This window comes from Schistocerca cancellata, chromosome 2, assembly GCF_023864275.1.
Source record: "Schistocerca cancellata isolate TAMUIC-IGC-003103 chromosome 2, iqSchCanc2.1, whole genome shotgun sequence".
Taxonomy (NCBI): Eukaryota; Metazoa; Arthropoda; class Insecta; order Orthoptera; family Acrididae; genus Schistocerca; species Schistocerca cancellata.
Genome location: NC_064627.1, coordinates 696,767,942 through 696,782,407, shown reverse-complemented (window position 1 = coordinate 696,782,407; position 14,466 = coordinate 696,767,942). Strand labels below are relative to the sequence as shown.

Sequence of the window (14,466 nt, the reverse complement as noted above, 5' to 3'; positions counted from 1 at the left end):
ATAAATTACACCAGTCAATTCCAGAGCTCAAGTGAGTGTTGTTTTGTGTGTCATACACCCCCCTTCCCATTAAAAAAATAAATTGAATCCAAAATAGCGGATTTCAAGATGGCAGCCATGAACAACATTAACTCCAGAAGTTGCGACCCTAAGTCAAACCTATGTTCCCATCATCACATTTCAATTTTCCCTTTAATCTTCCAACTTAAGAAGGTGTCCAAAGACTTTCGACTCTCCCTGTACTGTAAATAACTGGTTTATTCAGCAAGATACAGCTTTTTACTGAATAGTGGTCATTAACAAAATGAAATAAGAGTTCATCTAGTAATAATTCCCGTTTGTGACTTAACTAGCAGCACACAAGTAATGGTAGACTCAATTAATACTCTCAAATTATTAAATATGTTTTTACACCAGTTCTTGTAACCCCATTCTCAGATGTCCACTCGATAGCTGAATGGTCAGCGTGACAGACTGCCGTCCTAAGGGGCCCGGGTTTGATTCCCGGCTGGGTCAGGGATTTTCTCCGCTCGGGGACTGGGTGTTGTGTTGTCTTCATCATTATTTCATCCCCATCTGGTGTGCAGGTCGCCCAATGTGGGGTCAAATGTAATAAGACCTGCACCAAGGCGGCTGGACCTGTCCCGTAAGGGGCCTCCCGGCCAATGACGCCTTACGCTCATTTCCGTTCTCAGATGTGTTAACCAAAGTCCACGTATGATGAAATACAGTCCCATGCTCCTGCAGGCGAAGTCGCTGATGCAAGTCTCTGTTCAGAATATGTTGCTTGACTGCAGTCCTGATCACAAAAAGACAAGTCTCCTATGGTTGTAACTGAACATCCACTCACATTATAAAAAATAATAAAAAGAATCATTTCTCTCTCTCTCTCTCTCTCTCTCTCTCTCTCTCTCTCTCTCTCTCTGGCAGAAGAGCCAACACCGTGTTACTAGAGGAGGCTGAAATGCACATGTTGGCGTGAGGGGGGAAGAACCATACTGACGTGAGGTCTGGAACATAAGGAATTAGAATTCAGAAAGCGGACGTAGCTAGTTTCATACTTAACTTTAATCCATTTATGATAAACGTCGCTCGTGACGGTACATGATTTACAATATCAATATCAATAGTAACTGAATATGGCGCCTTGGTAGGTCGTAGCAAAAGACGTAGCTGAAGGCTATGCTATGAGCCATTCTGCAAATGAGAGCATCTGTAGTCAGTGAACCATCGCTAGCAAAGTCGGCTGTACAACTGGGGCGAGTGCTAGGGAGTCTCTCTAGACTAGACCTGCCGTCTGGCGGCGCTCGGTCTGCAATCACTGATAGTGGCGACACGCAGGTCCGACATATACTAACGGACCGCGGCCGATTTAAAGGCTACCACCTAGCAAGTGTGGTGTCTGGCATAACACCACTCTCTCTCTCTCTCTCTCTCTCTTTCAAGGCTGAAACGGAATTTTTGTGCTTGCATTTCAGTAGCTCTCAAGAGCATCTCCCACCACCATATACACCGCATCACCAAATTTTAACCAGTGGGATTTCCTCATGACATGAAGTATTTCTTCAGCACTTTACCACACCATGTGCAGTTGAAATGGAATGGAAATGGAATTGTGAAACTGGACCATGATTCCTACACTAACAGTTTTACAATTAATTTACATATGTTACATGACATGTTATTTGATACTGTGCATACTGACACTATTTGTTATTCCTCTAAACATAGAGCTGTGATAAGAGGTATGTCCACAAAGTTCCGTTTGGTTGTATAAAACAAATGTGTACAGATACAGAAAAAATATTTATTGTACAAAAATCTGCAACTGTTAAACTACTTTTCTACATAGCTTCGAAAATTTTGTAGGCACTTGTCATAGAGTTGCACAAGTTTTTGTATGCCTTCTTCACAGAAGGTTGCCGCCTGTGTATTCAACCATGTGGTAACGTGTTCTTTCAGCTCATCATCATCGTTGAAGTGTTGACCACCAAGGACAGATTTTAGGTGTAAGAAGAGATGAAGGTTACTAGAAGTGAGGTCAGGGCTGTATGGAGGATGATCAAACGCCTCCCAGTGAAATTCCCGTAAGAGTTGTTTTCACATTTGCTGTGTGAGGTCTGGCATTATTGTGGGAAAAAACACCATCTTTTGACAATAATCCTCTGTGCTTGTTCTGTATTGCATGGCATAATTTCTTGGTCTCGCAGTAACCATTTGCACTTATTGTTTGGCCTCGTGGTAAGAAATGAATCAGCAAAATGCCTTTTCTGTCCCAAAAAACTGTGCACACGACTTTCCGAGGTGTCAATATTTGCTTAGGCTTAACCTTCATTGGGGATGAAGTGTGCCTCCATTCCATTGATTCCCATTTTGTTTCAGGGGTGTCATACGATACCCAAGTTTCATCCCATGTGACCATCAGAGAAAGAAAACCATCGTATTCTTCATTGTGGCGTGTCGGAAACTGAAGTGCACTGCCCATACGTTGTTTTTTGTGTTGTTCAATAAGAATTTTGGGTACCCGATGTGAGCAAAGTTTTCGAAATTTCAGTTTTTCAGTAATAATTTTATGAATCAGTAATTGTGAGATTTGCAGAACTTCCATAGCAAGGGCACTAAGTGTAAACTTTCGGTTGTGCTTAATCTTCTCTTCAGTTGTGTGAACCAGTTAATCAGTAACCACAGACGGGTGTCCACTTCATTCTTCATCGTGCATCGTGCATCAGAAATGAGATTGTAGTGCTGCTGTGGATAGAAATAGAAACGGAACTTACTTTATGGACTACCCTCTTATATGCAGCAAAGGATGTATGTTTATTGCATTTTCAGTCAAATACTGTCAACAAAGTTAATACGTTAAATTAATTTGTTACACTAATAACCGTGTACTGCTTCATTTATAAGTGTGTGCGTGGAATACTTTCTGCTATGACACACTTAATGTAGAAACTTGAGTGTCATGCCCCCATGCCTCAAAGCCATAAGCAACTCCTGCTACAGTGCCTATGCCATGAACTAGTTGCAATTAATATGTTGTCGGCATATACAACCAACTTGCACTAAGTTTAGTTCCTAACATTTGGCAGTGTGCCCTAACAAATACCTCAACTAAGATAGTCAACCTTAATGGTATAACCTTGAACCTATAGCTTTGGTCTTCAAACGAAAAGGCTGAGTATCTTCTTTCTTCTGCTGATGTGACCTGCTAGAAGCCCGACATAAAGTTTATGCTCAACATTAGTTCTACATTGTGGAAATTTTGCGGCTGTTCTACCACATTTCCTGGTTGTTTCTGTTCTCTGATAGTGATCATATTCAATTTGCACATGTCAGACTATTCTTACAGTGTTATCCTTCTTCTTTACTATGACAACAGGGTTACAGTAATCATTTCTGCACGGCTGTACAACATAGCATTGCATTCTGTTCTAGCCTGGCCTTCTCAGCTTCCCTATTGGCAATTGCAATTGGATATGCCTTTAGCTCAATGAGTTCATGCACTCTCACCTAAATTGAATACTCACTCCCAGGCACCCTTACAGGTTTGCATGAGGAGACATCTCCATTATGGTGCAACAAATTACTCAGTTCTCCCTCCTCAGTGATGGAAAACATCTTCTGTCTATGCAAGCTGCCAATCTTTTCAGTGTGGGATACATGTTGTTCCCTTGTTAACATATCTTTAAATTTTACTTTATGCCTCGTGTTTTTTTTTTTTTTTTTTTTTTTTTTTATCTCAAACACAAAGCACTTTTCATAGCAGTTAAGTGATGACCCACATTTTCATAAAAAATTCTTACCTATTACTACTTCTTTAATTAATGTCTTCGCTATGAAACACCTTGTATCAGACCATTAACTGTCACACTTAAATTCAAACTTCTCATTTTTTATTTGCCTATTCAGTCTACCAGTGGCAATTCTGATTTTGACACTAGTGATAAATATTACTACATCTTTTTCTCTATGTTGGATTATAAGCACTTCCGACTCTGCTGACATGTTACTATCTGAATCCAGAAGTGCATATATCTTTCTCACAAACGTCGGCCTCTATTATTGGTTGAAAATTTTGAACTGCTTCTCTCTCCAAACATTTTCCTCTTAATGGATCATTTTCTGTCTCTCTTCAACTTTCCTTCACTTCCAGTGCTTTCATCTCGTCTGTCACTCCATCTTCAGCCTCATTATTTCCTTCCATTTATTCATCAACGAATTTCTTCAGCCCTGCTTCATCACTCCTACCTGTCTTGGCCTTTTTAAATTCCTTCATACCCTTATGATATCGTGATTTTGACTGAGGCAATCTCCAGTCTTCTGTTGTGTAATCATTTAAATATTTTGTGCTCCAATCATCGTGAAAAGCCAGTGAATTGACTCCTACAACAGAATTTTATGTGCCAATTTTGCCTCCACTCTCTGTAGATTTACTGTATATGCATAAAATATATTTATTTACCTCACTCTTATCTTGCTTCAACAAAACATGTGATTCATCTGAGCTATCACCTTGGCTATCTCCAGCCGATGAGGCATATGCTACATCACCTTCAGGCATTATTTGCCGTTAAATCTCTGTTTCATCACCTTCACAGACAGTATTTGCCATTAAATCTCTATTTATACTAATCTTCCTTGCTACCACAGAGTACTCCTTCAGAACTAATGAGCCCCTCCATTTCCAAAGGCCAGAGCCCCGGTATTCACATCATAGACATTAACCATGGACATCTTTTCAGCTTCGCAATCTATTATAAACAATTCATCATAAGCTTCTCTCATGCTTAGCTCCTCTATCCTTCCATTATGCACTCTTGCCACCTTTAAACTCTCCATTCTTCCACAAATTTGGTAAGAGATTTTAAAATGTTCCCACATGACCTCCAATTATTAACACTGTATTCTGCTTCTTCCTTTATGTATCACTTGGTATTAATTTCGGGGTCCAGTTCAATAATTTCTCCATAATTTCTTACTATGTTCTGCAGGTATGACTCAAAATCACTTGTAGACTTTTATCATCTCAAATCATTGTCTCATCTCACACACACCTAATCCAGTGGCATCACAATCCTCATCCCCTACCCTATTCTCTGGAATCTCTTCCTGACTTTCTTACGGCAATGAAGCATTTACATCTGCCAACATACATTCAGCCATCTCCATATCCATCCATGCAACATATGAATCATTATTACTGTCAACTTCAACATCTGCCACTACATTTCCTGAATTACTACCTACAGAACAATGATTACTGCTATTGTATTGTATGTTAGTTGAGATCACATTACATTCAGTCTCTGCCACGTTTGTACTTGCTTTTGGTCTCAGTTCTGATGCTGAATATTTGCCCAAAAGTTTTCTACTGTTAGTCTCTTCTTCCCCTCAGTCAAATAAATATTTTACTCCCCTTTTGTCACCTAATATACTGTTCCCATTTATTTCTCTCCCTGTACTGTCAGTCTGTTTCAGATTTCTCCATACTTTCTTGTCCTCAGTTTACATTTCCATAATTTCAGACCTGCTTTCTAATTCTCTATCCTTTCAGATTCACTGCCCACCTTGTCCTTTTCCACACTGGTCTAGATTATCATCTCCAGATATGCGATGCACTAAAATCTAATTTTATGGTCTCCTGTTGTGGTTATCCTGTTCTTGCATTGCTGGTCCTTCAAACCTTTGCTCCATATTGCGATTTATAAAATTTTTCCTGGTTGTTCCCCCTTTGATAATTGTTTCCATTATTACTGCTGTTCCTGTGAAAGTTGAGTGGATTGATTCCTTTCGTGCTGATTAAAATTTATGATGTCGTTCCCTTTCCCTAGCCTGCTGTTGAAACTGTGGTGTAAATTTAACCACTTCATCCAGTTTATTTACAAAGCTCAAAAATTTGTTTTTTGCATATGTTAGACTATGTACCTAGGTCCCATTGCAATGATTCTGGCAATCATTGTTCGAGTGTTCTAATTGCATTGAGACACATTGGTCAAGCTGTGTGCATCAACTTGTGTACACAAAATTCCGTCATTGTCATACTTCGGGGTCTGACTTGGACCATTCAAGAATTTTTTTTGGAGTGTCCTCTGTTGTCTCACTTCAGAATTTATGTACAAAAGAACTTTCAAATACCTTGCAACTGGTAAACAAATCATCTAGCAAATTTACCCATGATTGTGTGTCTCCTTCTGTCTTTTCACTAGGTTTTATTTTTGTTGCATCAGACATTCCCAGTGTGAAACTGTCTGTACAAGCTGCAAGAAAATTTCCGTTGTTAGCGAAACATTTTGAAGCTCTGGGCCCACTTCATGGCACATTTATTACAGTGGTGGCCTGACCTGACACTAACCCAGCTAATTTCAAGCACATCCTCCAGACCCTGCTGACTTTTTCCAATGACCCTATTGCAGACTACAGTTTTTTCACACACATTCTGGAGTGATACTTCCGTTTCCCCCACAATTGCATTCTGTCTCAGCAAACAGTTGCCTACGCAACTCCTCTATTCATCATGCATCTTTTCTATGTTTAGATCAATGACTTTTTAACATAATTGATTTTTTCATCCATGTGGCACAGCCTACTTTATGTGTAATTTTGTCCATTTCATTTCTAATCTCAAATACCTTCCCTTCAGTCATATCCTATACAGCAGTGTTAATTTTCCAAACTTCACCTTTTAGCTAACTTTTTAAATAATGTTTCTGTCATTTATTTTTAAATTTAGCTCAGTTTTAACAACTGATAATTTTTAACTGTTGAGATTTCATTTGAATGGTCAATTTTCATTTCCCCCTTACTAAACTATAAAGCCTCCATCATCTGCCAACATCAAAGTTACTGGATTTTCCAAATCTAAACTTTCCCACTCTGACTTTGGGCTATCCAGTTGACTATTATTCTCCAAAACACTAGTCTCAGTGACTGAACATGATATCATCCGTTCCTGATGGTAGGCCTACAAAACTAAACACATTGACAGTTTTGTTGCCAATACTTTCCTTTTTCATCATGATGTCTGCCTCTGCTGTGCTGTTGTCACCAAAAAGTGCAGATGCTGCCGATGCTGATAGTGAAGCTCTTGTAGCTGGAGCTGTGACTGAAGCAATAGCTGACGTCTGCAGTGTTGGGTCTCTGCTGCTGAAGCCAATGTAACAGAGTTCAGCACTCCCTCAAGTTATTGTCTTCTTCCCTTTTGCACTGCTTCAAATCAATATCAACTTAGTATACTACTACTACTACTACTACTACTACTGCTGCTGCTGCTGCTGCTGCTGAATATCTTTAAGCCTGAAGCCTCTATGCAAAACTGCCTAGACTTTCAGGATCTGGATCACCGATTCTATTTGTAAATTCAGAACAAAATAAATTGAAGTCCACATACCGGATAAGGGAGATCCCATTTGCGACTTAACTTTCCTTGGGTTAATGTATGATTCTGTTGATTAAGAACTTGGCACGTAGATATCTCAGTCAAGCTGTACACTACGTGCTTTACACCCTGATGTTGTAGTGACTAGTCAAGCCAATATACTGGTGACTCTGTGATCAAATGGTTTAAGGTCAGACGTGTAATGTCAGTTGAAGATTATTAAACATAAAAGATCATGGAAATCACAGTAATAATTTATGCTACACTTAAAATTTATATTTCAAATAACTGGTTTATTCAGCATGATACAGCTTCTTACTGAATAGCAGTCCTTAATGAAATAAAATATGAATTCATATAGTAAGAATATCCCATTAGCAGCTTAAGTAGCAATGCACATAATTGATGGTAGTCTCCACTTAATATGTTCTGCTTTGTGCTTAGGCCCTCTTCATAGCTGCTTCAGCAGAACCCATTAGCATTTGCTCAGCCTTCGTTCATATACACAGCACAGTGAACAGTTTTTATCATAATTACATGTTGGAGGTGTTCCCCAAAGGGAACCATCCCTGCCATTCTTAAAAAGTTTAGACTAATCATTACTCTCCTCCGCCCCTCTGACCTATCTACAACACTTTTTATGGTCTGCCTGTTATTGTTCACACGTCTGGGCATTACTGCAACAGTAAACAGTTTCCCAGCTTTAACTTATACACAACTCCAAATAACTCACAGCAGCAGCTAGAGCCTGAGGCTTTTTATGGTGTGCACTTCAATGTTTTTATGGTGGAAAGGCCTTGAAGGATGCCTAATCGGCCTTGAGTCAACTGAAATGTTGCTTGAAAATTAAAACAGCACATTTGGCACACACGTCACCGAAGAAATGTTTCATTGAAAGTCTTGCACCAGGCAAGGTGACGTGATGTTTGTTTATTAGCAGCAAAAACATCAGCATAGTGGAACAGGATTCAAGTATCTGCCTCCAAGCAGAAAAAAATGCACATAGTAAATTCATTGGCTGTGCAGATCAATGTATTATTGGACACCGATTTTTGTACATTCTACTGTCATGTAGAAATGGACAGAAAAAAAGTAGAGACAAGGAAAGGCAGATTTTTGACATTAAGGAACCCTAACCTCGTTCTCCTTTATTCTGCTGACAAAAATCTACAAGCAAATTGTTCCCTATGTACTGCCACCATATGATACGGAGTCTTGTGAAGAATAATATTTGTAGTTCTAGTGCATTAAGCATCCCACCCTCTAACCTGAAGAAGTAGCAACTGATGTTTTTAGTACTTACAAATGAAGTGCGTGTGCCACTTGGCTGGTGTAAACCTTTCATTGTAATGCTGCTGTGGTTGCCCTCATAAGCTTGAATGGAATCTCTGCCAGATCTTTCCACCATGAAAAATTTGAAGTGGTTTTTGGAAATTGATCCTGGGACTTGGGCGATACTAGCCAAATAACGCTAAACCCTACACTATGCAATCATTCTGATTTAATTGCTTTGATTTTAGTATTTACTGTTGTAACATTAGAAGACTTTAAAGGCTATGTGACTCACCAAAAAATTGTGTGGTTACTAATGGGGGGAGAGATTCTGTGATGGACAAGGAAACTGAAAATAGAACAAAATTGATTTGCATAGTGTCTAACACAAAGGTGACATTATCGTCCGCTACTGAAACAGCAGACGATCAATCAACAGACACTGCTGAGGAAAATAGTGACATCACTGGGGAAAGTAGTTTTATGGATACTGCCAGCAAAGTGTCCTGAGCTGCAAAGGTGAAATACGCTGTATGTGCTGTTTGTGTTGTTGTTCTAAACATGCAATTTCTTCAGTGACGCCTAAAGAGGTGTAGAATGTGACAGCACTACACTTGTAAGAGTACTTGAGTGAACATTATTTCCATGCTTCTGAAGTGTAAACACGATGGGGCTACCAGCATGTCAAATTTACCAGTTTAGTTTGCTGCTGAGGGGACTGTATGAACTTCCCCTCACCAGTTTGATTCTCTTTGATTTTTGGACATGACTAACATTTCAACATATGTAAACAGATCCCCCTGTGAGTAATACTTGAAGGTTCAGGAGTTTTTTCTACTGCAGTTCACGTCTGTATAACATCTCCACACTCTACACCATTGTAAAATCTTTGTAAGGAAAAGATGCTCAATGCTGCAGTTGGTTACATCTGAGGACAGAAGAGGTGCTGACATGCTTCCTGGCAGTTAAAGAAGACTTTGAAGATCATCAGTATATGCTGTGAACTAGACTAACATAGATGTTTATTGACAATTACAGAAAGGGTAGATTGCTAGTCACCGTTAAGATGACACAGTGAATTGCAGACTGCCACAATGAAAAGACTGTTGCACATTAAGCTTTCAGCCAAAGCCTACGCCAAAAAAGAAACGCACACAAGCTAGCTCACCTGACACACACACACGGCCACTACCTCTGGCTGTTTGGGCCAGGCAAGATGTTTATTCCAAGTACATACTTTCCTCTGTGTGTCTATGTAATTACTTCCATTGTTGAAATATGTGATGTGGGCCCAGTTTTTGTACTACATGTATTACACCTTGAATGTTTTGTTGAATTGTTCATGAAATTTCTTGGAATGCAGGTATCACTGTTGTGAAACATTTACTCTCTCAAATTACCATATCACTGTGTTGTAATTATTTCTCTTTTGTGTTTAATGGTCCTAGCTCCTTTTCTCCTAACTCTGATTTCACTCCCCCATATGAAATATTAATTATGTCATGGTCTTATCCTTTGTAAACATCACAAATAAGAGAATAAAGTAATGAAAAAGATGTTGAAATTATGAAATTATATTTATCACATGTTGACCTCTGGTCATGTTAAATTAATGATTGTGAATGCATCTAATTTTTATGTTGGCAGGAATTCTGTTTGAAAATTGAGCTTACTATGTCAGTAAGATTCCGAGTCATTAATCACTTTTCATTTTATTGTGTGAATGATGAACACTTCTGTTAAACTTTTTCCCTGTGGCTGTCTATTTAAACTGATCATTAGCTTCCACTGTTTCAAATTACTTAATGCCAGAGTGTCAGTATTTTGTGTAAATGATGGGTATATCAGTTACTTATTAACCCACACTTCAAGAGCTGATACGCCTTTTCAGTTTTTTGCATTATTCTTGTAAATCCCTGTTGTTTAATAATTAAAAGTGCTACTCTGTGAACATTCAGATTGAATGGACTAAAGGTGAGTATTTGTTTTGGTAAAATACATAATGGAATGAATGCTGGCTCAGTGTGTGTTAATTTAAATGTCTTCGCCAGTTTGTGACCAAATACTTACTGATTTATCACTAGTACCGCAGATTGCTGATTTGGAATGTAGTTGGAATGTAGTATTGAAATTATCATGTGCACCAAAATCAGTTGCTGCAACATATGTCTGTAAATTTCAGGTAGTGCTGGTACTGGTAAGTCCTACCTACTTCAGCGAATTCTAGGAGCATTACCTCCAGATGTTACAGTAGCCACAGCTAGCACAGGTGTGGCAGCCTGTCAGATAGGTGGTGTAACATTGCACTCATTTGCAGGTGAAGTATTGTAAAAGTAGTACATTATTCAGACTTTGCTTTAGTGTACTGTTTTTTGTGACTATTTTTCTTTCATTCTTCTCTTTTCCTATTGCTCATTGTGGTATTGAACATCATAAACTGTTCGCTGTATATAGGACACTTGTTAAGCATGGTGTATTCATAACCTTTGGAAAGTGCACAATTTTTCATCCAACCTCGCTTAAAAATTCTTTTCTGGAATAAATAACACTTGTTAAGTTTTGATACAGTAGCATTTTCTGTTACTGATAAAATGTGAGTTTATTGTAACATCTGTTTGTGCAAACAAGTCAGACCATTATTTGAAGACGCGAGCAGTTTTTGTATGAAACATCCAATAAGCATACTGTAATTGCATAAAAATATGTGGTATGTGTGTTCTTGCATGCAATGTCTTCATACAACAGTCTTGACCCAAAATGCATCAACTCATTCTCCACAAGCACTATGGTTCTCAGAAGTTACACCCTAAATTGAAATGCAGCTTGCTCTCTATTCATCCCATTTCGTCTCATTCTGATAAGATTTTACTCCCAGCCCCTAAGTCCTGTATCTCGCTACATTTCCTACCAATATGAAAAATAGCATTCTTTGCAATACGTTGTCAATAATATTGCTGCCTTTTTCAACATAGAGGTACTATTCTAGTCCAGTTTAGTAGTAAGCTACCATAAGCAGAAAATGAGCTTCGGCAGAGTGGTCGTTGATATTTTGTAGCTTATGTGAGAAGTATAATTATTACGCGGGCTCCATATGATCACCTTGTATGACGACGGAGACAGGGTTGAGAAAAACCAAGCTATTAAGGAAAATACTGGGTAAAATTGGGTTCCTAGGGATTTCTTTCGAATTGACAAATATTTCAATTTAAATTCCCATGATTAATATACTCAAAACGCTAACCCTTTCCTACTACTACCTAATTAGTGCCTCAGTTCTTGCCTTGCCAACACTGCATGCATTAAGAGAATTTCTCCATCTGCAGGCTTGTTTGGTCAAAATTAAGAAATAATTTAGTAGAGAAAAGGTCAGCGAAATTATTGAAGAGTTATAAAATTTTGCATTTAATCTAAATTATGCATTACAGTCAATAAGATTCTACATGAAGTTAGTTTTTTTTCCGGAAATGTAGATGGTATGCAATGTGTTTCTTATATTACAAGAAAAATTAAAACACAGTTCTAATACAATAAATTCTTGTGATAGTAAATAGTTGCCTTGAGTTCATAAATATGATGGTTCTTTTTTAATTTGTGTAGAACTAACTGTGTAACATTTTGTATGTTAAAAATTAAGCATTGTTGAATTTTGCCGACCTGCCCCTTCATGGCCTATCCACCTCTTTTCACTGGATGTGAGACACTTTGACTCCGTTTCTGTCCTAATAACTTTTCTGTTAGTCTAATTTTCTTTCCCTTTTTACTTGGGCATCAATGCCAGCAGCAGTAGTACCGCTGTTGGCTTAACTAATGCTTGTTTCAGTTGACAAGTACATTTTTTTTTTCTGTTGTTGCTCAGATGTAATTAAAAAAAATTGACAGGTATGGCAGATGTTTCCAAATTTGTCTGTTAGTAATGTCACTACCACAGTCTAACCTGTGTTGCTGCACGTCTCCATAATAAATTAGTTCTCTATTACTTAAGTTTTACCATTAATAATAATTTGGTATTTGTTTAGTAATTGAACAATTGCTGCTTATTAAAGAATTACACATTGAGATAGTGCAGCAGACTAACATTTTTTTTTTCTTTTTTCTTTAAGGAATAGGAAGTGGTCAGGCTTCCAAAGAACGCTGTATTGAATTGGCTACTCGCCCACAGGTTCAGCAGATATGGAGAAAATGTCGTCATCTAATAATAGATGAAATTTCTATGGTTGAAGGAGAATTTTTTGAGGTACTCCAAAAAAGGAATACATTTTTAAACTATCAGAATTCTTGGAATTTGCAGTTAGGTATGGAAGTTGTAGCAGTTTGCATACTTTAATTTCTTTGTTTGTTGTCTTCGTTGTTGAAATACTGTGTTGCTATAGTGGCTGAAAAATGGGGTGTGGAAGTCAAACACGGACTACTTTAAATGATGTAGCCGACTGATGCACATTTGCATTTCACAGTTTTTTACTTTCACTTTTCACAACCCCTCCATTAATTCAGTTATTTGACCAGTGCACTATTGTTTAACTTTCAATAAGCCTCATTAATAGGTTGCGGGCAAACATCCACATACTGCTGCAATAGTTTACTATTGAACATCTACGAGCAGTAAAAACCTAACCACAAAGTTCACAGTTCTTGAAGCATAGAAAGGTACGTATGGAGCAGACACTGTCATTGTTTTTACACACGGCGTGATTGTTTAACACTTATTCCACTGTTAAGTGGAAGCATTGTTGTTGTTCTAACCTACACAGATTTCACGTCTGAAACTTGGCCGTGACCAAAAATCAGGCCCTTATATATCCTCACAATAATAAGGGCCAAAACTAAACATTGTTCGAAGTTAAATATACAGAAATTTAACTCATTAAATTAACTGAATACATCGAAAAATTGCATCTTTTTAACAGTTTCTTCCACTACAAGAGTTACGCCAAATTATTTGTTTAAATCATGAAATTAACATATATAGTTACATAAACAATACTTTTGACAATACTGTTAATTCCTTTGTAATTAACTAAGGGCTGGCTTTGCTAACGTATTTTCGAATAGAGCCAAATAGATGCTCTAAGATTACTAGTATTTCGTCTACCAAATGTTTGTAATTAGTACAGAATTTATATTTGTTAACACATCAACAATAGAATTTAAGTTACAAAACAATTACTGTTTTCACCCTATAACAAAAGATACTAACTAATAATAGTCAAAATAAATTGGAAAATCAATTTCATACATAAAACTAAGCACAAAATTAGATCTAGTGTTAAGTTCTTAAAACTTCCTCTTTTATGAAAATGCAGATTATACTCACATATGTTAATAGTAATTAGTCAAAAATGAAAAACGAATTTAAATAGGCAGATGGCAAAACAAGAGGGGAAGTAAAATATCCCAGCTTGCTTCATCACAGTGTCAAAGCTAAGTTACGCAGATCAGTATGTGTAATTCATACATAAACAGTATTTTCCAGTCAACAAAGGCAAAGTAGGCGAAAAAATTTGTGTAGTCATAAATTTTTGTATGATGCAGTGGGATGAGTGAAATGCACTTCATTCTAAAAATCCAGACTTGGGCGTGTTTGTGTGTGTGTGTGTGTGTGGGGGGGGGGGGGGGGGGGGAGGAGGACTGCTTAAAATTACTTTGTTTTTCTGGATTGCCTCAAAAACCACAGCTTGCAGCAAAAATATTTCAAAGTATAAAAGTAAATTCCATTACGTTGCCTACAAAAAGATGCTATTCATCAATTCTCTTGGAATAAATATTAGTTCCTGTTGTATTGCAGGGGATGAAAAATTGCTGGTTATTAAAAATAGTGTTTT

General features: G+C 37.7%; 1 protein-coding gene across 2 annotated transcripts in view; it reads left to right on the top strand.

Moving 5' to 3' along the window:
- Positions 1 to 14,466, top strand: part of LOC126162470 (ATP-dependent DNA helicase PIF1-like) — a 121,625-nt gene that overhangs the window by 58,336 nt on the left and 48,823 nt on the right. For both annotated transcript variants that reach the window (XM_049919002.1, XM_049919001.1), the window contains exons 5-6: positions 10,830 to 10,964; positions 12,748 to 12,881. In XM_049919002.1, coding sequence (XP_049774959.1) covers positions 10,830 to 10,964; positions 12,748 to 12,881 — 269 coding nt within the window. The remainder of the gene's footprint in view (positions 1 to 10,829; positions 10,965 to 12,747; positions 12,882 to 14,466) is intronic.